We start from the raw sequence: 26615 nt of genomic DNA on the forward strand, positions 1-26615 counted from the left end.
GTCCTATCACTCGTTACCTGGGAGAAGAGACCGACCCCCACCTCTCTACAGCCTCCTTTCAGGTAGTTGTAGAGAGCGATAAGGTCTCCCCTCAGCCTCCTTTTCTCCAGGCTAAACAATCCCAGCTCCCTCAGCCGCTCCTCAAAAGACTTCTGCTCCAGACCCTTCACCAGCTTCGTTGCCCTTCTCTGGACACGCTCCAGCACCTCAATGTCTCTCTTGTGTGAGGGGCCCAAAACTGAACACAGTATTCGAGGTGCGGCCTCACCAGTGCCGAGTACAGGGGCACGATCACTTCCCTACTCCTGCTGGCCACGCTATTCCTGATACAAGCCCGGTTGCTGTTTGCTTTCTTGGCCAGCTGGGCACACTACGGGCTCATATTCACCTGGCTGTCAACCAACATGCCCAGGTGCTTTTCCACTGGGCAGCTTTCCAGCCACTCTTCCCCAAGCCTGTAGCGTTGCATGGGGTTGTTGTGACCCAAGTGCAGGACCCGGCACTTGGCCTTATACAATTGAACCTTATACAATTGACCTCGGCCCATCATTCCAGCCTGTCCAGGTCCCTCTGTAGAGCCTTCCCACCCTCAAGCAGATCGACACTCCTGCCCAACTTGGTATCATCTGCAAACTTACTGAGGGTGCACTCGATCCCTTCGTCCAGATCATTGATAAAGATATTAAACAAGACTGGCCCCAAAACTGAGCCCTGGGGAACACCACTTGTGACCGGCCACCAACTGGAGTAAACTCCATTCACCGGAAGTCTCTGGGCTCGGCCATCCATCCAGTTTTTTACCCAGCGAAGAGTATACCGGCCTAAGCCATGAGCTGCCAGCTTCTCTAGGAGAATGCTGTGGGAGACAGTGTCAAAGGCTTTACTAAAGTCCAGGTAGATGACATCCACAGCCTTTCCCTCATCCATTAGGTGGGTCACCTGGTTGTAGAAGGAGATCAGGTTGGTCAAGCAGGACCTGCCTTTCCTAAACCCATGCTGGCTGGGCCTGATCCCCTGGTTGGCCTGCACATGCCTGTTGAGCACACTCAAGATGAACCGCTCCATAATTTTCGCCAGTACCGAGGTCAGACTGACAGGTCTGTAGTTCCCCGGATCCTCCTTCCGGCCCTTCTTGTAGATGGGCGTCACATTGGCAAGCCTCCAGTCGTCTGGGACCTCCCCTGTTAACCAGGACTGCTGATAAATGATGGAGAGTGGCTTGGCAAGCTCCTCCGCCAGCTCCCTCAGTACTCTCTGGTGGATCCCATCCAGCCCCATAGACTTGTGAGTGTCCAGGTGGCATAGCAGGTCACTAACCGCTTCCTCCTGGATCATGGGGGGTTTATTCTGCTCTCCGTCCCTGTCTTCCAGCTCACGGGGCTGAACACTCTGGGGATAACTGGTCTGACTATTAAAGACTGAGGCAAAGAAGGCATCAAGTACCTCATGAGCAATGCTTCATTTATTAATCTTCAGAAGATGCAGAGTGCAGACAATCTGATCTTCCCTGTAGCAGACCAGGAATGGCACTCTCAGATCACAAAGCCATGGGCCGATTCGGTCCCTCAGAACAGTGGGGCTGGGACAGTCTGCTCCAACCAAAGCGTCACTCGGGAAGAATTTACATAGATTTAAATTATATGTAGGCTACCTACAGTTATCATAATGCTTCCTTGTTCCCAGGGCTTTGAAGATGTGAATCTCAGTGCAACTGGCTATCAGATGCACTGTAAAATATTATTGTTGTATTCTGCTATAGGGTATCTGTACATTACTATATGCATTTCGTTTATTCTACGATATGTATTTGCAGAGCATATTTTGCAAAAATAGAAAGTGGGTAATATTACCGTATCACAGAAATTAGCTTTCCTGTTTTTATCTCATCTTAATTGAGGTCTGTTTCTGTTGCCAAGCAAGGTTTAGTAGGCTTCCTTGATTTATAAATCAAGGGTGTTTGTTTCACTAAACCTGGTGTATAATTGCTTGTCAGCAGTCACCTTCGCTTTAAGAAAGGACTGAAAGAAATCAAAGGAAATGTAGAATATTACTGGAAACTGTCTTTGAACAATGAATAGAACTGTGTGAATAGCTGATCAGGTCCCAAAGTGGAAAAAAACCCCACATATAGGGAAGGATTTTGATATAAAAATGTTTAGATTTATTCATGCTGAAAATATAAGCTAAAAGGTTTTCATTTTGTATTTAAAGAAATTCAATCTTTAACCTCCAAACTTTGTGCCTGTTTGGCCCTTTCACACAAAAGCACAGCACCGGAGCCGGTATGCGGGCTAGTCACAAGGAAAGGAGGGAAATCCATGCTAAGAGCCTTTTATCAATACTTCTGTGTTCAGGATATTCAGCTTGTGCTCTGCCTAACAAGATTCAATCCCCTTCTGTGCACCGGGAAAATGGCCCAACCACTCTGACATGGGGTGATTTGGATTAGCTAGCTCAGTGTCGCTGGAGCTAATACTGTTCCTCTACAACTGGAATATTTAAGGGGCCAAAGAAGGACAGTGAGGGAAGTGATATGGGCATGGATGTAAGTGGATCACTTTCCTCTGCACCATATGACACTATTTTGCAAATTCAACTTCTGGAAGTATTGGACCCACATTCTAGAGGGGGGGAATACATTATTTACCAAAAAATCTATTTCCACACCGCTGGGCTGCACAGCCGAACAGAATGTACCCGTCCTGTAGACTCTCCTTCTGGAAATACGTTTGTAGTTAACTAATAGTTTCCTTTGCATTTGCTCCAGCATTGAAAATGTCAAAACAATGCATGCAAAATTTGACAAAGCGGGCTGAACACAACAGAGAATCCAGAAAAACTGTCAAATTATTGGTGATTTCTCTTACTAGTTTCACATGCATAGCGCACGCAGTGCAGCGCTGCCCAGCTCCCCATTGTCATCAATCCTGTGCTGCTCATGCCCGCCTACACGCTGCACGCTCCAGCAGCCCCTCTCCTCATACAAAACCTGCCATTAATCTCCAAGTTAGGGACAACAATTATCACAAGTGCGAAGCAATCCACATCTAATCCTCTATCAGTCCTTGGCCTTGATTTCCAAAGCAAGACTGTAATTGCCCATTTCCTCATCATGCGACTAACTACACCAGCGGAACATCCTCAGTCAGAACTCAAGTGGTAGCCGTAAGGTGCAGCAGCGTACGGGTTGCAGCAGCGTACAGGTTGCACGCTGTCGCATAAACTTGGAATCATTAACCTGCTTGTCAGAATAAAGCCCACTGGGCTTACGGCTGACAGAATTCCCAGCAGAAAAGTCAAGATTGCCACTTCGATAGCTGCAATTCCGTTGCATTTTTTTACTGTGTTGGACTGGATATAAAATTAAAATTGTAATAACTGAGAATGAGCCAAGAATCTATACTTCATTTCCCAGTAAAGAACCTTTCATCTATATTTCTCATTTTCTCCCTGAAGTCTTCACTCTTTCTCAATCTTGAACCTAAATTCTTTAGGCCCACTATCACATTTTTTTTCTGTTGTCTTCTTCTAGTTTCAGTTGAGGTTTTTTTCATTGCTTTCACTTTAAATATCGCCCTTCTTATTACACCATTTTAGGGTGATCATTTCTTCATACATCTTTGGAATTTGTGTATCATATCTTTCATCTGATGGAAGACTTTGGAACATGTTCCACATACACAGTCAAGCTCACACACATGCAGACCGTGTCATCTCTTTAACACCTCTTCCCCTCAGGCTTCTTCTTCAAACATGTCTTTTAATCTGAAAGAAACACTATCTACAAGTACTTGTAGATACTCCTTGTAATTTAATAGCAGCAAGTGATGGCAAAGAGAAAGAGGGAGGAAAGAGTATAAGAAAAGAAATATAAGTAAAGAAAGTCTAAGAAAAGAGTATTAGAAAGAAACGACATACTGTGAAAAGAATGTCAATGCAACAGGGAGAAGGACAAGTAGGAGAGTGGGTAAAACTGAAGAAGTGGGAAAGTGGAGAAATAGAAGAAGGGGGGGGGGGGGGGGGGAGAAAATAAAAAGACTGAGAAAACACCTCCTACCATTAGCAGTAGGGTGTGGTATGCCTGATAACCCTTTTCTCTTAGTAAATGTCTTCATTCATTTCTATAAACCAGAGGCCAACCTGGAGAGCTGCAAAGTGGATAGAATGAACCCGGACTGAGATTTCCTGTCCCATATTCAGTAGGTTTGAAAAGAAAAATTTCCATCACATGAACATCAAAACTCTGATTTTTCTTTTATTTTTTCAGGGGGGGGAAGAACTAAAAATTGTCAACTTTCACCATCCTCACGACAATTCTCCTACAATCTCTGGACCCACTACTCACTTGGAAAAGTCAATGTTACAACAGTTTAAAACTTCGCCTTGACCATCCTTGAGCCGGGCTCTATATCTAACCATCTCTGGATTAGGCTTCCCCTTCCTGGACACATCCACTTATTCCACATAAAGCTTACAAATTTCTAGGACTCCATGAAAGAGATCATTTACAGGTTCATAGCTGTAGTTTACGTGCTTAGTCACACTCCACAATCTCTTGGCAAGAACCTCCTTCCATTAAACAGCTGAATAATAGGAAACTTACTGAGTCACCATAGTCAAACCTATATACTATCATCATCCACAACTAATGTATTTCTTTCAGAAAATGCTGATTTGTTGGAAATGAGTCTCAGGAGAAATGCAGTGAAAAGTAATCTTTCCAGGGAACATCTTTCTCAGCTATTCTGCTGCTAAAGAGGGCTGCCAGACCCTTGAAAGCTGCACCCACGCAGCAGGGGAAGTACATGCTGAAATGTGGCTGAGATGCTGGTTTCTCTGTCACCACAGATGGGAGTGCACTTTCCCTTCTGCATGTCCAGGGTTTTCTTCCCCTGCCAAGCTCAGTACTCTTAAACTGCTGGGAAAGATACGGCATCTCAAAACAACAACATTTTCTTGTTGCAGAAATTTTTGTTGTTCCTAAAAACAAACACCCCCTCCACCCCCCGAATTAGGATTTTCGTCATGATTCTAAATATACTTTTTAATCCGTGTATACTTTTGAAACTCCCACACTATTTTTGTTATTTCTCTTACCCTTTCTGCTAGTATATTTATCATCCTGAATTGTCTCACTGTAAATAAAATAAACTCAGCACCCATCTTGTCATGAGTGTACTAATAAAAGCAACCTGCATCTTTAAGGTGTACTGCAATGTGCACTACTACCTCCTTTACAGAAATGTAGTATTATTTTCATTAGCGGCTGTGCTCTGCAGACTGATTCTGCATGGAGACATAACCACTGTCTTAACCAATGACTTGCATATGCAAAGCTGTGCATGTCTGACAATCTTTGCAGTGACTTTATTTCTCTGTTCATTAAGGAACATATTTTTTCCCCATTTCATGCATTTTAAAACATCTCTCTAATGAGTTTACACACTAAGCATTAATATTTCTTTTAACATTTTTCCATTAGCTGCGTCAAACTGAATCTCTTGTCATTTGTCATGTTGCACTGAAGGTCTAACAATTAACAAGTATGTTGCTGCTGTTGCTTAATGATGAATGCAGTTGTATAAGAGCACGTCGTTCTGCCTCTGTGGCAGTTCTTGTTCAATCTGACTGACTTGGAGTGATGAACATGTGTATAAGATGCTATATAAAGCACTACATTTGAAGAGCGCGTGTGTGCACGCTTGTGCTACCATGTATTTCTTATATACTATATACACACGCACATAATGCATAATTTAGCTTATGTTTTATAATGTATTTTCATAGAGTACGACACTAGCTCATGAAAAGGTGAAGGAGAGTCAACAGCTTGTTGGTGCCCTCTTGCTCACTTAGATTTAGCATGCAGAACACTTGCCTTTGCAGAATCACGATTATTTTCCTAGCAAGGACTTCTCTTGTCAGGTTTAAATATTGCATAGTCCAAGCTAAATTTCCCGACACAAAGCGTTTGCGGTCCCTGGCCTCTTTAACTTTTTCACATAATTTTCAGTTGTTTTTTCTTCAGAGATAATAAAGTTAACACACCAGTTAATTTTGTGCTCTTTTTTCTCACAGGCAGAAGAGAGCTGCCTTGCAGCCTTGCAGCTTGCTGGCCACCTGCGCACACTTTGGGAAATTTTTGCTGCAGAAAGCAATAAATGCTGAACCAAAGCGAGTGCAGGAGTGGGTCACAGGGGCACAGGTTACTGAGTGACAGCTGGCATTTTGCTTTAACCCTAACAGATGTGCTCTCCAGCCGAGCAGAGAATGGGATAGTGCAGATGAAAGTGCTTTGAGAGGTTACAGAGAACAGCTAAGGGGCCGTTTAATGTTACACTATTCACTCCAGGTTGATACTTCCTTGTGATCCTTATCCGCCTGCAGTACACAGAGGAGCATCTTCTGCAGAAAAATGCGCTCTCTCTAGGACCTTATAATCCTGAACTTGACTTTGCAGAAAGCAGCTATATGTTCATTTTTCACATCTTTTTCCCAGTTTTCTCTTCAACTACGGTAAAACACACTGTGCTCTTCTCTGCATAGGAAGTTCACTTGTTTTGAGAAGGATTAACTATTCGCAAATGTTAAAATCAGAAGTTAGGTCCACTTTAGTAATTTATGTTACAAAGGAAGAAAAGATAATTTTTACTTTCTGATGTTTACTACACAGCCGATCATTTTTATGGCAATTTATTACTTCCTTTTCCTCCCTTTAATTGAACTGCTTTCTAACTCAAATTAAGCATGTAAGAGAATTAGAGTAACAGTGCAGTATTGTAAAATGAGTTACTGTACAAATGCAAGTAATTTTCCTGCTTTTAACAAGTGGGTTTGTTTGCACATGGTGATGGTGTTCCGAAACAACAGTCCCAACTGCAAGAAAACACGGTCTGCTCTGTCATTTTGATGGATCATCATTGCAGCAGTCCATTATGAATTGGGGACGTGCATATTTTTATCTGCATAATGGTAAACAATGACATATTTATAGCTTATTATTCATACCCAGTTGGGCTAATCTGTCCTCCCAACACCACCGTGATATTACAGAAGCCAACAAGGGTGGTAAAGGCATGCAGCTTGCCCTGGAGGAGCAGTATGGATGCCATATACAGCCCTGTGCTGCTGTGGCTGTTGGTGGATGCAAAGCTGGATGCCTCTCCGAAAGCTGAAAGAGGTCTCTCAAACAGGCACCTCTGCGCCATCCCAAGACTGGACTGTTTTGGGTGCAGCTGTACTTTCTGCTGAGGAGAGGAGGGAATCTGGGGGACACTGCCTCTGAATTTGGGTATACGGAGTTACCTTTGCCACCTCTCCAGCCAAGTGGGAGTTTCTGAGCGCTGGGGACCTCTCTCAGTGCTGGGCTGGACAACAGCCAGCGTTCCCCACTGTAGCTGGACAACAGTGGGGAGCAGCTGGGGACGCAGGACAGTCTGAGCTCAGCTTTGGGTTTCATCTTTCTTATAGGTATCAGGAAGGCTAATTAAATAATTAACCACAGTGGGCTGAGACACGAGCCATGTGCTTACCTGAGATTCATTTGTGCAAATTAGAAAAAAATGAGTGAGGTTTCTCTTTTTCAGGAAGAATTCTCAAGTTTGTGCCTTTTTTCCCCCCACAGATGGTAGCTGGATTCTGAAATTAGTTTTCTTAAAAAAAAAAAACCCTCACAGTTCTTATTTATTAGCATGTTATCCAGGAAAATCTCACCAGCCTTCACAAATCAAATCTGTCTGCCACATGACCTCCATTATGGACCATACTCTTGCCTTCACTCATATCAGTTTAAATCACCAGCGACTCTGCTAGCTTCTTAATGTTCCTTTTGATTTACACTAGGGCAAACTGAAAAAAAGTTTGCCCTTTCAAATAATTTATTTTCCATTTTTTTTGCAGCTCCAGATCAAACCCAAGATTTTCTCTGATTTCTGGTAGAATGATCCATGTGAGAAAAGTATCACCCTCTATCAATAAACTCCAATCTAAATTTCTCATATTTTCCCTCATGCCCTGTTCAGTAAAATATATCTTTATGTTTACATTCTTCCTACAAAGGGTTTGTGACATTTTTATTTAAAGGAAGCGACATCAGAATTCATTAAAATAAATTTTAAAAGCATTCTGCATATTCACACTGGAAATGTGATGCTGTTGATTTGAAAGTTAGTGTTCCCAAGACATATGTGTATATGCAAGATCAACACTGGAAGACATTTAATTAACACAATAAATATCACCTCAAATTGTTAGATGTATCTTTTGTGACCCAGTATCCATTTTTCACACTGTAATATTTATTGTGCTGGAAAAATAAACAATCATTAAAAATGTGGATTTGTGAAGAAAAAATGTAAACAAGCAAGCAAGGTCATAATCGAAAATAATCCTTTGAGCATCCTGTTATTTGGACTGAAGTCTTTTGATCTCAGGCCTAGTGATGAGGTAGTCACTTCACAGAACTTACGGGAGTTTTATTGGTATAAAACTGGCATAGGATAAAGGTCAGCCTGTTTCATTTTAAGGAGTGAAGTGAGATTATTTACTACTCAATTTACAGGCTGAAAGTGCATTCTGCAGTGTTTATCCATTGGGAGAAACAGAAAAAAGGAAAACCAACTGTAGTTTCCCAAAAAAATACTCTGCAATTGGGGACTGCTTAGCAATTGCACTAATACAACATTTAAAGAAACATCAGGGCTTAAGCTACTCAAAGCTTATTAGATAATTAGGCTGATTGTCACTTAGGACTTGATGCTGAGAGGTGCTGAGCAAAGCGCCAAGATCCTCAAGTGACTAGTCCATAAAACCTGCATCCTTCAATTTAAATGCAAGCTCTGGTCCAGAAGTGGGAAGGTGCCAGCTCAAGTCACAGGGAGAGTTGGAAATCTCAGTCTAGAATTTTTTTTTTGTTTTTAAAATATTCCTTTTAAATATTTGCTGTTCACTGAGGCTAAGAAAATTCCATTAATTTCTCCATGCTGTTGCTCATTTAATGAGGCAGACAAGCATTTTATTAGTCCCCTCTGATGAATATACAAGCACCAAAACCCAAAGCTGAACAGTGAAACAAACAGTAAATTATTTCAATCCTCTTCATTCCCTGCTTTTTTGGCAGATAACGCCATAAGTCATTTTAGCTTAGCAGCCACAGATTGAAGACAGATTTCTTTTTAAACTTTGGAAATGTTTGAACTGAATGAACGAACAGAAGAAATAATTTTTACCTAAACAAGGAGAAGATAAAAGGAGAACTTTTCAAATATTACAGTGGCTATCAACTCATTTTTTTCATGTCTTTTTGCAATGAGTCTGAATACAACTTTAGGAGGGCAACTTTCCCCCATTCAATCCAAATCCATGCAATGCAAAGTCCCATGAAACTCAGTAAACTAAAATAACCTTTTCCTCCAAACTCCTTCCCCAAAATTCTTGAATAGTCGCCTGTGGTTGAACTGGAATGCATTTGGAAGGGTTTGAATTAAGTGCAGCTAGCCCAAAAGGCAGTTTGGCTTCCTACAGAGGTGTAAAGGATAAAAAAGGGATTGTGGTGGACAGTGCATTGTTCCTGTGAATTATGTAGTGAGCTGAAAGGACACTGGAATAGTCATCAAAGTTCCTAAGAGCTGCTTGCTTCCAGATGAGCTAATAGAGTGGCTCTGAGCTCTGAGGTTAACTGAAATCAAATTTACAGTGCTGTAAAATACATTTGCTGTATTTGACTTCTTTCTAAAGTTAGAATGGTGATTCTGCTGACCCTATTGTCACAGCTCCATTTAACTCAACATTATCTGCATGAAGATGACCACAAAGTTTTACCTAAAGCACATATGACAGGCTGTAACCTTCACAAAGATCGACGTATTTTTGGATATTCTAAGAAATCAGAAAGCATTGATCAGAAATCTATGAAACCATTCCTTGGGTTTTCAAATAACTTCATTTAAATAACATTCAGAAGGAAGGAGTCATTGTCCAGCACTGTTTCATAAATAGGCTTACATGATACGTGATTGCTTGTAAAAACAGCTAGCCCTGAGAAGAAAGGCCTTGGAGGTCCTTTCCAGCCCTATGTAATGGAAAGACGACACTGGAGTTATGAGAGACTTACTGCTGTAAATGATCAGCATCTCATTAATTTGTTCTATAACTTGACTATATATAATTTTATGTCCCTATACATTTTTCAGGTACAGTGCTAATATTAATTATTGATTGGATGTAGAAGTGTCGACTCCCACTGGATACAATTAATAACACATGTCAAACTGCGAGGTAATAAATGTGTGTTCTTTGAAAGTGAGTTAGAATGCATCAGATGCTTTATTTTCCATTATCAAGACCTGATCTATAATATTAAAAACCTGTTTTCATTATAGTTTTTGAGGGGAAAAAGGAATTTTATACCTTAAGGCTGTATTCTCTTCATTCATTTGGCAGACCACAGAGATGCAACACTTCGAGGAAAGTTTGCACATCTTATGGTGCCTTTGTAGATCTGTTGCACCTTTTCCCACAGATAAAGCCTTGGCCTGAATAGTGCCATTTTCCACATCTCTACAGGAGCCCATACCATCTGGCAGGCCTTGGCTAAGCTGGGGTTGTGAACGGTAGAGTAGATGTGAGCAGAAACACGAACATGGGCTACAAAATGAGGAACCACATGAGTCACATCTTCCTTGACAGCTGGGGCTGTAAGAATAGGGTCCACTGAAGCCGAAAGAGTCCAGTTAACTTGGCTGGGAGCAGGAGCTGGCTGCAAGAGCACAGGAGTCTCAGCTATTATATTGAGATTTAAGTATAATGCTGACCCATGAGCATGAATAACAGAAGTCTCATTGATTTCAGCTAGAGGAGGCTTGGGTCTATTTACTGTAACCAAGTAGATTCTCAGAAAAAGAATTAATTCCTTGTCATGCCTCACGTGTATTGATTTTTGTAATTACAATGAAATTGGAGGCAAGGGTGGGGGAAAGGAAATGCACTTGATTTATGTTTAATTTGATGCACAAGCTGTCAAGGTCAAAGAAATTGAGATGCAATGACCATGCCCATCCTCAATGCACTCCGCTGTGCTTAGATAACGAGTGCCAGACACACGCTGTAGTGGAGAATCTAAAATCACACACTGCTCTAACGTACAGAATTCAGTACTGAGGTGTAAAGAGCTGTGTTTCTACAGCACCCTCCACAGCATGCAGAAGAGATGCCCAAGGGGAAGAAGATAAGGACAGGACAAGCTTAACATGTATCAATGACTAAGAGGAGGAGACAAAGAATTAGAATGGGGGAGAAAAGAAATACAAGCCGTTGCCGATAATAAAGCTGCCAGGAGATAATGTAAGGGGAAAAAAAAGGCGTGAGAGAAAAGAAAATACATATGGCCTTGCTTGGTAATGATGCTGTTAGGAAAAAGATAGTGGCTGTAGAGCATTTGAACTTTGTTTCCACTGTGCTTTCACTGAAATGGCAAGTTAGAAATTTTTTGACCTAGAGTCAGTATTTGACTTCTTAATTAGGTGACAGTCTCCTTTTCCAAACACGTTTGTGGGAGTGGTTGGCCTGCTTCCATACACACAGACAGAGATTTGGTGATAATACTCAATTTCTAGTTTCTACAGCATCAGAGATTAGTCTGTCATAAAGATATCCTCATTACTTACACAGATACAGTATGACATTTTGGGCCCATTAAACCCAATGCCTACTCTGATTTCAGCAGGACCAGAAGCAGCTGAAGAACTATTTCCAATCTTCTGCCTAACAGTATCAGTTCAGGAAGTAATGTCTCCAACTCTTACATGAGAAAAAAAGCTTTTTGTTACACAATATCCCTGCAAATGAAAGCTGCAAAACAGTCTCACATCCAAACATTAAAAAGAAATTATATATATGAGGGAGAGGCAGAGTTTAGGGGTGTAAACCAGTTCTGAGTTAAGTACTTTCATCTAAACACATGTTATTTTAAACAAAAAGCAAGCCCTTTGCCTCCAGTACGGGGAAGTGATTTGCATCCAGTTCATGCAGTTTCTAAAAGCTGTTGTCTAAAATGTCAGCACTCTAAGGGAAATTTTCCTCTGGTGACCTACACACACCGCAACAAAGGAAGCTCCAAACTCATACTTTAAAAAAAAGAAAACCCCCAAAACCTCACTGGTGTGGCAGTCTTGTTGGCAACACTTTGTGAAACGATATTCTTCTTGGCTATGACAGAGCTCTGTGCACAAAGTCATAACACAACAAACTGTGAGTCAGTAATAAATAACCAAATGACAGTGATTCATGACGGCAAATCTGTCTCCAAAGGCATTATTGGTAAAAATACTAAAAATTCTTTCCCTCTTAATACATTAAACTCTTTCTTTAGGGCTTGAGTTGATACTGCCAGAAAACCCTTTTGAGCTAGCGTAAATTTTAGTGGGCGTGTGAATACTGAAGCACTAGAGACTAGCCTGTTAAAAACGCTGCCCCTAGAAAGGCTGCTGTTTGCATAAAATACATTGGTTCTTCTCAGCTGGGAAATCATTTGATCTATTTTATATCATACGCCCTGTCACTAAGGAAGCAAATATGGATATGAAATATGAACATGAAGCAAAACATAAAAAGAGACTTAATAAAATGAGTAATTATGTTTTGCCTAAATCCCCTCATGCCAGCAAGAGGCACATACCATCATAAATTCAGCAAAGTCTGCCCATTTCAGTATGTGGGAAAGGAAAAAAAAAACTGCAGCCAGGCCCTGTGAGGCACATTACTGCAGAGGGTTTTCTCAGGAGAAATTGAGACCACTGACTGAGGAGGGCTGATTACTGCAGCGCTTTAACTGATGGCCAGATGCAGGGGAAGACGAGGGGTCTGGAGCTGCTCTGTGCCGTGACCTAACGCTTGGCACGTGGACAGCTGATGGAAGAGTCTAACACTACCGGTCCAGCACAATCTTTCAAAATGCAACCCAAGTCCTTAGTGACAAATTTTCAGTGCTTTGTGCTCAGTAAATCAATACATTAAATAAAAAATCAAGAAAAAAAGAAGAAAGGACATAGACAGAGGGAAGTAATCAAGTGCCCAAGTATTTGTGAAAAGGCAATGTTACAAGTACTAGCAGATTATTCTTTGAAATTTAAAATTCCCGCATTTAAATTCCAGTCTTTTTAGTTCACATGCCGAGAAGCTCATGATCTTACAGCACCAAATATAAAACATAATATTATGTATAGTCTTTACACCCAGATGCCCACAACATCGAAAAGTTCCAGCTTATTTATAAACACGATTTTAAAAGATGAGTAGAAAATCAGAAATGCAAACATTTTTATTTTTCCAAACTATTGTAAACTTCTAGCTATTCAGACCTTAGCCTAATTTATTCTCTGGATATTTGACGGAAATGACATGACAACACTGATTAGCTGACACCGAATGCTAGAATTCAAGCTGTAATACAAGCACAGAAACGTCAGGACTGTGGACACAGACAAGAAATGACAAGTGAAGCCTAGAACACAGTTTTAGCAAGTGCAGAAAAAATGAAAGCAGACAATGGGCTGTGAAAAATCATACCTGCATATGAACTCTGCTGAAAACAAGTCTCCCTCCGTACAGAAGTCTGATTATATAGTTACCTAGGTCTTCCTACAGGAAAATTGTGTACAAGCGGAGGACTCTCAACCTCCTCTACTGAAGTCAATGGCAAAACTACCACCAGCTTCACTAGGAGCAAGAGTCAGCCCGCAATCTTTAGGATGAAAAACCGTATTTCAGAACATTACGTGTAGATGCAGTACACAAAATCAAATAGAGGAAATCCAGCAAGCAATGTAGAATATTAAGCACTAATATTATGAAAACACTCATTGTTTCCCACAAAAATATATCCTCATCAATTATCACAAATATCTGCGGCAAGCATGCTAAAAAGATATCTCTTTTTCTTTTCAATGTAAACTGTGTTTTGTTTTTGTACTGCTAAAGCACAATAGAGTGAAGGGCACACTCTGCTGGTCAGAAGCACCATTTACACAGAAAGCTTTTTAACAATATGAATACTAAAACATAAACCCCGTTATATGACATCTGGACTTGAAGTGGTGCTCCATAACAGGCCGCTACTTGACTTTTTTATCCTGAATATTAGAGACAATGGCTATGATGCTATGAATGGACTTTCTCATGTTTAAACATCACCCTACCTGCTGTAAGAACACTTTCTTTCCTGAAGGACATTTTTTAGCAGTATAACATTGTTCAAAAACTCTTTACCTTAGGCTTTTCATCCAGTATTTGCTGACGAATCTCCTTGTGTTTTTCCACAAGTTTCTCCTGTCTCTTACTCTGAGCATCTTCTAGCTGTAAGAAAAGAGCAGAGAATCTTTTTTCAGAGATTGCACATCCTCACTTTCCCACCTCTTCCCCAACAAATACTTCATCCATCAAAATTAAAATGTTATCATTGAAACTATGAATAATTCTAATATAAACTTTCACACCATCATCACAAGCATCCCTGGACACAACCGCTCTAACAGTTGTATGTGGACAATATATTGCAGATTTCACACATGGGATTTAGAATCAGAAATGTCTAAAGGACTTGTTGTAGACTTCTAATGCTATTAAAAGCACAATGCATTTTTAAAAATCATATTATTTTGCTTTAGCTTGTATTGCATGAGCTGTGTGAGATGGACCCTGTTCCCAGAAGAAGAGGATTTGCATCCTAGAGTCCTAAATGAACATGCTGATAAATTTTGGGCCTCATTTAATAAAGCACTCAGACATGTGTCTGACTCCAACAGGAATTAAGCATACTTAATTTGCTAATTCTTTAGGTTGCTTCTTGAATCAAGGCCTCTGTGAGCAAAAATGGGCCAACTTTGGAACTGAACTCTCTCTGCACTGAAATTAAGAGAAAATTCAACAGTGGCATTTGTTTCATAGTGATTTCACACATCAAAACACTGCAGTGCATACCTTCAGACCAGTGCAAACCACCTATAGCTTCAGAAAAGCTAACACCTGCAATGGAATTCTTTGACTTGTATTTACAGAGCTCATAGAATTTTTTTTGCGTTTCAGTAACTGTACAAATGTAATTAAGGTTAAAATATACTCTGCAATTAAATGTTTATTGACTTCCAGAGTTCCTTATGCAATCTTTACCTTCATGAGACAGCAAGCCAATTAAAAATATTGGTACTTTTTCCATGAATAAACACAGGATATTCAAAGATGAAATCATAACTGTATTAAAATCTGCCCCTCTTAGCACCATCCCCCAAACACTGACTAACGATTAATCGAGATTTGTCTGAAATTCCAGTTTTCCTTTAACTGGAATGTGAAGAGAAGTCTACACTGCATCTGTTAAAAATTGGCACCTGCAGAATCTTTATACCGAAGCTTAGAATCTGCAGTTTAATATGACCTAAAATAAGAAAGCTGACATTTTACCCCCCAAAATGAAAACTAAACATAAGGCCTGACATACCCGTTTTATGTACTGCACCACCTCCTGGATATATGATCGAATCATTTCAGTCTTCTCTCTGGGGAGAAGCAATCAACAAGTTATTGTAGTCAATAAGATCACACCAATATATTTTAATCCACCACAACTCCTTATAAAATAAGTAAAGCTATGTTTTGAATGTACAGATCTGCCTACTTAACTTTTACCCACTTCCTGAATGTGCCTTTTGTAACAGGCTGCATCTTTATTGTATGAAGGGCTCAGACTTCCCCACGATCTACCACAACAAACCCCCTGCTCTTTCACAACAGGCTTTTCCCATAGGGTACTGCCACGTCTTCAAAGTGATGATGGTGTTCCATAAGGCCCAAATGTCAGTTTAGGAGAGTGCGCGATCATCAGTAGATGCACACTGCCACATTGTGGCACATTATATAGTAGAGAAATAGTCTCTGTCAGCGAGCAGATACTGCTGGTGACATCTCAGAGACAATGGCAAAGCTCCCACAAAGAGCAGGGCAGTCTCGACTTCGGTCCCCGGCTTTGCTATGTAAACCACACGAAGCTGAACTTGGAGGAAATACTTGAACTTTAAGTGACTTGGTGAGATAGTTATTAGGTAACCTTTGGTCAAAGGCTGAAGATGAGATCCCCCAAAGGGATAAATACACATAAAATAACAATTTGTGGATACTTGTGTTGACCAGATTCAGGACAGTACTCTAAAACCTAATTAAGGGAATTTCTGTCTATTGAGGTGGCACTAAAATCTGATGTTTTTAGATAGTTACACAATCCCTGGGTGCATGTAGGAATTAGAAAAATTAAGTAGCAGTTAATTCAATGTATTATCTCTGTGTAATATTCTTTCCCAAATTTGTGTAAAAGCTTTAAATAAACAACAGCCTAGCCTGGATGACTTGAACGGGATTCACCAGAAGGTCTCGCTGCTCTCTGTCCTACTGCGAGAACGAAGACAAACTGTGTCACTTGAGAGAGGAAAGCTGAGTTTCCCATGTAGTTCCCATCTCATCTTTCCCAAGGGCTCCTTGAAAAGCCTGGCAAAGGAAAGCCCTTGGGAAAAATGAGAAAAAAATAAAAGGAAAACAAAAAAGAATTTCTACTTGTCTGTTTCTGAGCCTTTCTTACTAGTGTCTCTTTAACCTCCCAGCAAATAATTTCCTATTGCAATTGATTTTTACTGCTATAACATTTTCACAATGACTAACTAGTTTTTTCTAATATGACTTCCATGCCCTCTGACCAGCTCTAACCATATTAAGTATTTCTCCCTTTCTTCATAATCAATTAATTCTCATTTTGTTATCTTTTTTCTAGGATGTTTATTAAAATTCTATAATATAGATTCTTGAATTATCTGATGCAGTTCATTGTGTGTGCGTGACCTTTCAGTGTTACCAAATACACAGATTCTATGTTGAGAGGCTCCAAAACCTGTATAAACCTTTTTACCTGTAGAAAACCAAACATAATTGTGTCTTTGTTTCTTGGTAAAACTCAGATATTCTCTATTTTTCTTTTTTTTTTGTTCATCCTGTATTTTTCACTGTCCTTAAATGTTACTAAAGACTGGTAACAAGAATATCCCAGCAAACAGTGCAAGATTAAAATGCTCCATTTTCTTTTTGAGCTGCTTGCCAAAACAAATGAAGGAGGACAAACAAACCTAGATACTGTGCCCTTGGGAAGAATATAATCAACTTGCAGAACTACAGTTTGTATTGTCTGGTGGTGCACAAATAAAATTAATATTCCTGTCCCTGTTCACAGAAACGGCACCCTCAGAGTTCAGCTTTCCTCCCTCTTCTACCCAAAGTGACTGCACGCTGCACAACACTGTCACTGGGGGAGAATCAGTAGCACAGCATCTGAGGGGAATTTATCACCGAAGTAGAGCAAACCTTCCAGCGTGTTGCTGTTATTTCTTCTGGAGAGCAGCTCTAACAGTGTTAAGAAGAAAAGATAACTCACAAATAAAAAACTAAGTTAAAGTGAAATCAAACCCTGCAGGAACTGAAGCCACTAAGTCGATTTATACTCAGAGGAATAGTGTCTGGATTAACAGCATCTTGGTGAATCACTCCGTCATGCCACTCACAGGCATGTCCCCATACCACACATCAGCACCTTTGCAGCTGACCCGGACTCTCAATGCTTGCGGAACAGGAGATCAGATTAGTCCCAGGAAATTGAATTAGTACCAGCAGAAGTAAGAAGGACTTCACTGCTCTGGTGAGGTATTACAGTCTGACTAAAAGCTGCCTTGTATTCAGGGTTAAGACCTTTGATTTTCCGGTTGTGAAAAATCTTGTGTCTCCTCATAACACATAAGGATATGGATCTAGGGATATACTTACTCTTCCATTTGATTTTTATCCTTGGACTTTGCTTCTGTGATCTTCTCCTGCCTCTTTTTGTCCATTTTTTTCTTCAATTCTTTCTTTTCTCTAAAGCATAAAACATAAAGGCAAGTTCAAGATGTTTCTAAACAAAACCCACATGGAACAGTAATCAATTATAAAGGGATAGCACCTTACTTTTCACACGTTTCTTTCAGTTTCTTTAGCTGGCTGTTCTGACACTCCTCTGCTACATCTGTCAACTTCTGAATAAGCTAAAAAAAAAAATCCGAAGAAATAAAAATATATATTTTCAGCTAAACATCATACATGCATCTAAGTTTCCTCAAAAGTCTGTAGCAGACATGAAAGTGTTACACCATTCCCTGATTAATTACCAACGATCAAAAGCCAGCAAACATTCTTATCGGTGTAAATGCATTCTTAACTTGTGGAGTCCAGCCAGACTTTTGTATGTCCAACTTACACAGAAACTAATACTTCTCTGTACATCAAGGCGATATAGTTTCAGAATATTAAATGTAAAACCAAAATATATTTTGCAGATTTTACCTTTGCTAGGAATTAAAATGCCTATGATAATTCATAAATGGTCACAAACTGAATTTACGCAATATAAATTACAAACTGAATTCCTGTGTCACTGAATATTCAAGGTTTTCTGTGAGTGCTGAAAACATTCCTCTTGCATTGAGCATTACTACATGGAACAGCTTGGATTTCAGGGTGGTCAAGTGGATATTGAAAATTCATGCATGATAGCTAAGAAAGCTAATTATAGATAAGCATAGCCTATGTTCTGATCACAGAATAACGGATTCAAAAAATCTGCTGTGCAGCACTGGGTCCAATCTCATTCGGCTTGAAACTGCTAACAAAAACCATGCTTCTGGTGGTGATGCTGATGGGAGAGGACACAGACAGGGCTTGTGTGCAAGTTCAGTGAATGGTGAATTAAAGTGGGAAATGGGACCAAATTGGTTTGATCACCCCCTCTAGTTTAAGTCTGATTCTGTAAAATAAACCTCAGGATGATGAACCAGAGAATGTATAATAATGCGCCCTAGCTAGTCTGATCCAGCTTTTCATTCCTTAGATAAAAGAAGAAAGATACTGACAGTAGCCTGTCCTCTAAAAGAAAGACGTCATAAAGAATCTCTTGGCTGCAAAGCAGATTTTAATCAGAATATTAACTCCTGCACAGCTCAGAGGGAAAACTGTCTGAAGCTTCTGTGCTAAAATATGAATTTATCCTGACACTACCTAACTGGACAATGCTGAAAATGTAACTTTGCTTTGAGAAATGCCATTTCCCATTTTGAAATGAGAAATTAGTTAGTTTACAATATAAGCTCGGCTATGTGGGTCCAAAATGGTTTGTTTTCATAAAAATTAAAATCCCCGAGATGCAGCCAACAACTGTTATTTGAGTGTGGGCTCTCTCCCTGCAGCACAGGTAACCGCGTCCATTCACCCACACTGGAGCAGCTCCTCTTGGGTAATGCTGAAGTGATTCACCTACAACTGGTGATAAACAGTGCACTGCCTGGGAACTGCAGCACCATGCTACGATCCATGGGAATGAATTTGTGAAAAGGCCTTGCTGAGCAACATCCACGCACATCACTCCTCTGACCTGCTCTTTTTGGATGGCAGGGCAGAGTAGACAAATCACTTCATCCAACAGTAATGAGGCAAAACATCATCTAATAGAAAAAAAATTGTGAGAGAGGATTGTCTGGAGTTGAGAAACAGTTTGCACTCCCGTAACACCCTTTAAAAATGTTCTTTTCTGCCTGAGAATATCCATCAGCATCAGCTGCCATCTGCCCAAGCTCCTCTATTTCAGCTCAGAGGGCCTATGATCCTGCTGTAGTTATCAGCCAAACTCCAGCTGTAAAAACACAAGCTGGCTTGGACTGATGGACGCAAAATATTTCTTCACCATATACAGATTATGTCCTGCATCCCCTTAAAGCACTCATCTGCAACAGGAACACTGTTTGGCACAACTCTGTGCCCTGGGGAATGTTTGAATCTATTTTCATTTATTTATTTTCATGGTATTTCAATATATTTTCCAGCTAATCCTGACTCCTTGAGTGTTGTACGTTTAAAAAAGTGGCAGAACAAAATGGGAACATCATCCAAAAGTTGCAATAAACCGAGACTTACGTAACTAGAGGTAAGGACTCTGCATTAGCAGTAGTAATAATCCTGTTGCCTTTCTGCCTTCCGTCCAAAGCCTTCCAAGTTGTTAGAAATGTTAGTGACAAAGTGACACAACCACCCCTTGAAGTTGCAGCAGACCACAGGGAAATCAAGCTCTGAAATGGCCTCCAAGTAAGAGGAAGCCCCACTTAATTACAATGTCACGCTGCTTTCATTACTTACCCTGAGATCGCTAAAGAAAAGCAGATGACATAACAAACGTACCAGCTTAATGTGCTCTCGTTTCTGGTACTTTTCACTGTAATACTGCTCCTGTCGGAGATTTAGCAGCTGCTGTTGTTGCTTCTCCTTCAGCTCCACTAGCTTCTGGGTCATTTCAGAGTCGAGCGCAGCTAATTCCTGTTCAATAGTTGAAGAACTGTGGTCTGGGCTGCCCGTTTCAGATCTGCAAAGGCACACATGCACCGTCAAGGCCTAAGTCACTAGGCATGTACGCTCTGCCCCATATTTAAACCTTGTTTTTAAGGCAGCTGGTTATATGTAGCCCATTAAGAAGTTTCTCAGCACCACATATAGGGCCAGAAGATGATTTTAGCTCTACTAAGTCCAATAATTTAATCTTTTAGGAAAAAAATAGTGTTAACAATTTATTAATGGGATGGCTATTGCTTTTAAACCTCCTTTTCTAACCCATCAGGGTGGTGTGAACCAGACTTAGTATAAATGAGCTATAAATGCAACTGCCAAGATCTCTCATAAACTAATGCCAATGGAACTTGTTTATCCACCTCCAGATATGCAACTTGAACTTTAAAGCTGCAAAATCCTCAGCAGAAATGGTGAATGCTAAGTACTTTGAAAACCAAGTCATTCTTGCATACACTTAGCAATAAATTTAAGAGCATAACTTTACATCTGCATTTATAAAATGCTTAAAATGGTAGGACCATCCCTTTATTTGGTATTTTCTCCCCCCTTCAGGAAATGCCATGCATAGCACACACAGAGGAAAGTGCTCTATGGACTGCTGACTTTAGGAGGAAAGTTAACACCCCAGTGGGGAGTAAATCTCAGAAAGGCAGCACGTAGGAGCAAAGGAAAAATACAATGAGGAAGCTAAAAAGCAACACGAAGGAACAGTTTTGGGGTTTTTCTTCTTTCTTAAGACAGAAGGAAGGATAGATGTAATTGTGAAAGGAGACATCACATAACACTAAAGTGCTCAAGGAAAAAATAAGCAGCAAAAGCAGTATCATTCTCAGGCCAGCAGTAAACTAAACCCAAGAAAAACATAAAAAAAAAAAATTATGCTGTGTCCCTGCTCTGCTGCTGTGTTTACTGCTGTACTCAGGTGTTCAATCAGTCTCCTGGGAAACCTCAGGAACAGTGCATGAGATGGACAAAACAGCAAAACCTTGAACAGAGAGGGCCGACGCTGTGAGAAAAATGAGTTTGCTACTCAGAAATTTGCAGAGATTACAATGCAGAGAACTCGCTACACTGGCTGCCTCTCTTTTCTCTCCCAGGTTCAAGTTTGCAGCTGCTGTCAATTAGAGTAACTTCAACTGAAATAATGTAAAGCTGCTTTCATCAGTCTGAGGATATGAACCAAGGTAGCCTCTTTTTATTTCTTGTATTTTTATTGTATTTGAATATTCTGCTAAGAGGTTAAGTGCTATCAGTGTTATAGGTGAGGATAATTTAAATACAGAGCCAGAAGACAGCATTAATCAATATTAAAGTCAGCATATTATGCCATTACACTATACATTTTAAAGCTGACATTTCTCTTGTACTTTTGGGAAAAAGAAATAAGGCCTTTTTCTAAATGCTGGCTAAAATACTAAGACTGTGTTTTAAGGGACATAATAATTAAAAAAAAACCAACTTTGGAACAATACCAGCAAAACGCTTCTGCATGTGTATGAATAAATACTTCAAACTTCCTATAGACAATGGCTTTACTGAGTCTTGGCTCAATTTTAGACAAGGGCATGAAACATTGAGTGCTTCTGACCAGAGACGACACATTTGTATGGCAATCTGATACAGGGACTCCTGATGAAGTAGTGATTTATACTTTGCAGTTACAGGCAAATAGCTTCAGTAATAATTTAAAATGATAAAAATCACCTTTTTCCTTGGGATGCAGTATTCTATTAGAAGTCTTCTGCGTGAGATAATATGTACTTGCAAGTCTGAGAACCCCTAAAAATATTTTCCTGCCTTTTTAAAATTCAACCTCAGATTTTTTAACCTTCAGATTTCTCTGTATCTGCACATAAAACTTCACATCTCTGAAATCACTGTGACAGCTCCATGTAATACACTGCAGGGTTTTATTGCCTGATATCATAAATGATTTATGGTCAGATCATAACAAAATAAAAAAACAAAATCCTTTTTACTCAAAGATAAATGAGTCATTTTATTTATTCAGTTTGTTTTTCTGCTTAAATTTGAATAGAATATGCTAGAGAAAAGAAACATCACATTGTTTTGTCTGCCACTATCTGTCACACACATTGATGATGGAAAATACAGTGGATAAAATAACACTGTGTGTGCAGTTGACAACCAGTCATTAAGGGAGTTTGTTAAACTCAAGTGTAGAACCCAGAAGCCTGAAAACTGGCAACAGTTGAGGCCAGCTGAACATAGATACATTATGAGTGTTAAGCTCGTACTAAGCCCAATGACATTCTGTCATCAGGCAGGCATAGATGAATAAGCTCCTTCCTAGGAACAAGTTATGGCCTGAATCCCAGTCACTTACAATGAGAGGTACTATCAACAAGGTTAGCAGCCAGAGCATGCTTGCAGCCTTTTTCTCTGATGATCTCCTACCAAAAACCAAAAGTAATTTTTTTTAATGTTCATTCAGTGTCTTCATATTTAAGAACTGCAGCTACATCAATTTTATGTAAAAGTTAGAGGACTTTTGTGCTTATCTAATTACTTTAAAAATAAATTATGTTAAAATGAGAATGCTGCACTAATGGGAGAAATAAAAATTTAGGAGGGTACCCCTACCTGATTATCATTCAATTCTAACAGTATCAGACGCTGATCGTACCTAGGTGTGTATATGTTTTGCCAGGAGTTAAGAACCGATCTTTATTAACATATAGTTCCTTACCGTATGAACAAGACAACAATTGTGGAAAGATTAATGAGTCATAACAGCCTTTGCATTTCAAACTGATAATGATAAATACAACTCTCCTTTTTTATTATTACCTAAACAAATAACATAAAAATTATATCAGCACACACAAAGAGATAGGGCAATGCAAGATTTAGAAAAAGACATAGCACAGAAGGGGTGTGCAAGAAGAGGCAAAGCCAAGAAATCATTAAGAGATCCCCAAGTGGTCTGGATCAATCACAATTTAAACAGTAGTCAGATGTTAATAACTTTCAGGTGTTTATTTCACCTAATTATACATCTGATGCTTCTACTCTAGCATGGGTTTTTTCCAGGGCTTAACTTGGAGACAATGCTCTTCATCCCCCAATTCAGAATAGCTGTTTTACCCATAAATAACATAAAAGAGGACTAAGTTTTGTTCCTGTTTTGACACTTGGGTCTCTTTCACCACCAGACAGCACACTCTGGTGGCCCAGAGTAAACCAATGGCTTAATATGGGCATGATGACCATGCGTGCTGGCTGCAAAAACTTCTCCTTGCTTGAAAAAGGAGCTACATTATAAAGTTATATTATTAAGTGTGGAGTAGAAGTTTCCATGGAATGGATACTCCTTGTCCTAAAGGAGGTCAGCATGGGAGAAGATGGGGTTCTCTGATGAAATATGCTGCAGCTGACCTCAGTAAGAAAGTAGAACACTTCATCCAGATAGGTTTCAGTGCTTTTGCACTGCAGTCTGGTTCCTGAACTGTCCCAGTATGTAGGGGATGCCCCATCTCACATAGTTTGTAATTAAGCTCACTAACTAACCACTGGCTGCTGTTGCCAGTACAGCTGAGTCACCTACCCATACCAGCAGTCTAGGGAAAGTCCCAACATAAATATTGCGTGCCCTCATTTACAGGGAAAGAGGTATAACATGGTGAACAACTTATCTGGCTTCTAGCAGAGAAGCAGCACATCACGGAAAGGGCTTTTTCTGATCATTTCCATACCAAAGGCCCTGACTTCATTTCACCTAGGAACTTGCTGCTTTTGATTTTCTTCTGTGCTCTAATGTCACCTCTATATTAACTGTCTACTATAAAAGAAGACTTGAGTAAAGATCTCCAATACCATGAACAGGAAAGCTACATGCAACATACCTTTTCTTACTGTCTCTTTTTGCTGTTTTTTCTAAAACTGCTCTTCGTCGCAGGTAGTCATTTTGGATTTCATTATACTTTGCAGTGTGCTCTTTGATAAGGTCAGTGGTTTTCTTGTGGTGCCTCTTTACAAGGTCCTTCATTTCCTTGTAGTGCTTCTTCTGAAGCTTGACAAAAGACTTCTGTTGTTTTAGCTCCTCAATAGTCTGTGCTTCCACTTCTACAATGATAACAACAAAAGCCACTTCAATTTTCTAATAATGTACACTTTCAATCAGAGAACCCAGAAATTGCCATTAGCAGGAATAAAACAAAGCAAGCTTGTTTACTGCTGGTAAGTGAAATGTGCCAGTTTAAACTGAGTAGACTTATCTGGAAATAAGCTAGCCAGATTGAAAATACTGTGAAAATTTAATTGATATAAGAGTAAGAAGCGAGATGAAAATTTAGAACACCAAGATGCGTAGCAAAATAAAAACCATGTACTTTCTTTCCTCTACCCCTTTCAGATGCACAAGATTCCCATCAGCCCAACATATAAAACCATAATCTTACACAGATATGACCGCAGATCTTTTTTGTACCTACTGTGCCAATACTTCAACTCTCCCTTCCCTCGGGATGGGCTATATAACATGCTGAAGCCTAAACCCCCTTCACAAAGCGCGCTTCAGCTGCCTGCTCTCCTGCTTTGACCCGGGCACTGGCTGGAGGCATCTGTCCCGGTATCATCATGGCATCTCAGGAGAGACTTCACTTCTCCCTTGATGGAGACCCTGCATCAGAGGAGTCATGGCCAGCTGGTTGCCAGTCCAGCAAAGGATCAATAGCTAAATGCTGAGAACTGCCCTCCAGTGCTGTCGCTCCAACAGCAGCCAGGAAGGATGTCCTGCTCTGTGAACCCAGATCACAGCTCGAGCTCAGGGTCTGCTAGCCTGACCTCCACAAGCTCGCCCCAAATCAGCAATTTAAAAAAAAAAAAGTGCTGGAGGGAATGATGACTTTGCATGATCTGGGGTCACAGCTCTGGGAAAGCCAGGCTGAAGACCCCTTTCCAGACAACAGACTGACTGTATGAGGCCAGCAGGTACTTCCACAACCTAGGCCAGCCTCTTTCTACCGCACATGAGGGAGACTGAATAAGAGGCAACAAACATGCAGAATTTCGTGTGTCTTACCTGTTTTCCACACCTAAATGCAGGCCTACACAAGATTTGGACATGGAGTGGGTTCTAATGTAGGAGAATGACTATAAAATAAACTGAGTTATGAGCTTTGCGATCTAAACTCCAAGCTGGAGGACATGACTCCCAACAGTAGGGCACTATCTAACTGACAGACCAGTTTGCTTGATGTAACGGTAATTTCAATTTTGTAGGAGCAATGGGAGCACTGCAAGGTTAATGGAGATAAAATGGTTTCACTACTATTCAAAACATTCAGAGCAAATTTAGCTTCTGTTCTCATAATAATGCTGGCCTTCTGTCTGCTTTAGATGGTAACGCTGTGCTTGTGAAACTATAAAAATGGGATATTTTAAAAAAATTCCCTGTTGGCACCCAATACCAATCTCATGAAACATGCGCTCAAACATTTAATAACTTCAAAGCTGAGAAAGAAAACATGGTGTGTACATTTTCTATGAGTTACTGCAGTCCTAATCACGCAAAGAAATGGCTAATCCAGATGGCCTATTTCACAAAAAATATGTTTCTCTTGACAAAAAAGTGCATCATTCATGCAGTGTAAACTATTTATTACCTGTGAGGACACTCTGAATAAGATCTTCTGTCTTCGCAGGTGCTTTCACCGAACCTAGGGGTAAAAGAGATGACTGATTCTAATTCTTTTAAAGCAACAGCCATTATTGTGCTGCTTGATTGCATATTAAAACACGCAGGTGACACAGGACATAGGCTCACATGGCATTTATTAATCATTCGAGAAAACACATCTCTTGAGAAGACGAGTAGCAACATGGAAAACAACACTGATCCTGTGAACCAACACGAAAAGGTAACCTTCCGAAAACCCACCTGAGCTTTGTTGTTTTACTTATGAGGAGGATGTTATTGAACTCACTGGTACCACTCACATAAGTCATTTAAGTGGTATTAGGCTGACGGTTAGTACAACTGCCCTACATTATGATGTCAGTGCAAAATTTCTGTACACAAGATGAATCCCTGCTCCCTGGAAGTCAGTTAGATCAAGCCAACGAAGACTGCAGTCATAAAATTATAAACACTGTTGTTTAACAAGCATTTGTTATAGGAGATATGTCAATACAAAATA

General features: G+C 40.1%; 1 protein-coding gene across 6 annotated transcripts in view; it reads right to left on the reverse strand.

The window, feature by feature from the left end:
• Positions 1-26615, reverse strand: part of PLCB1 (phospholipase C beta 1) — a 415791-nt gene that overhangs the window by 51102 nt on the left and 338074 nt on the right. For all 6 annotated transcript variants that reach the window (XM_075496917.1, XM_075496921.1, XM_075496919.1 and 3 more), the window contains exons 25-31: positions 26082-26135; positions 24321-24540; positions 20290-20470; positions 18031-18107; positions 17851-17940; positions 15491-15548; positions 14263-14349 (exon numbers count right to left, since the gene is read on the reverse strand). In XM_075496917.1, the coding sequence (XP_075353032.1) occupies positions 14263-14349; positions 15491-15548; positions 17851-17940; positions 18031-18107; positions 20290-20470; positions 24321-24540; positions 26082-26135 (767 nt within the window). The remainder of the gene's footprint in view (positions 1-14262; positions 14350-15490; positions 15549-17850; positions 17941-18030; positions 18108-20289; positions 20471-24320; positions 24541-26081; positions 26136-26615) is intronic.

Source organism: Mycteria americana, chromosome 3 (assembly GCF_035582795.1).
Source record: "Mycteria americana isolate JAX WOST 10 ecotype Jacksonville Zoo and Gardens chromosome 3, USCA_MyAme_1.0, whole genome shotgun sequence".
Taxonomy (NCBI): Eukaryota; Metazoa; Chordata; class Aves; order Ciconiiformes; family Ciconiidae; genus Mycteria; species Mycteria americana.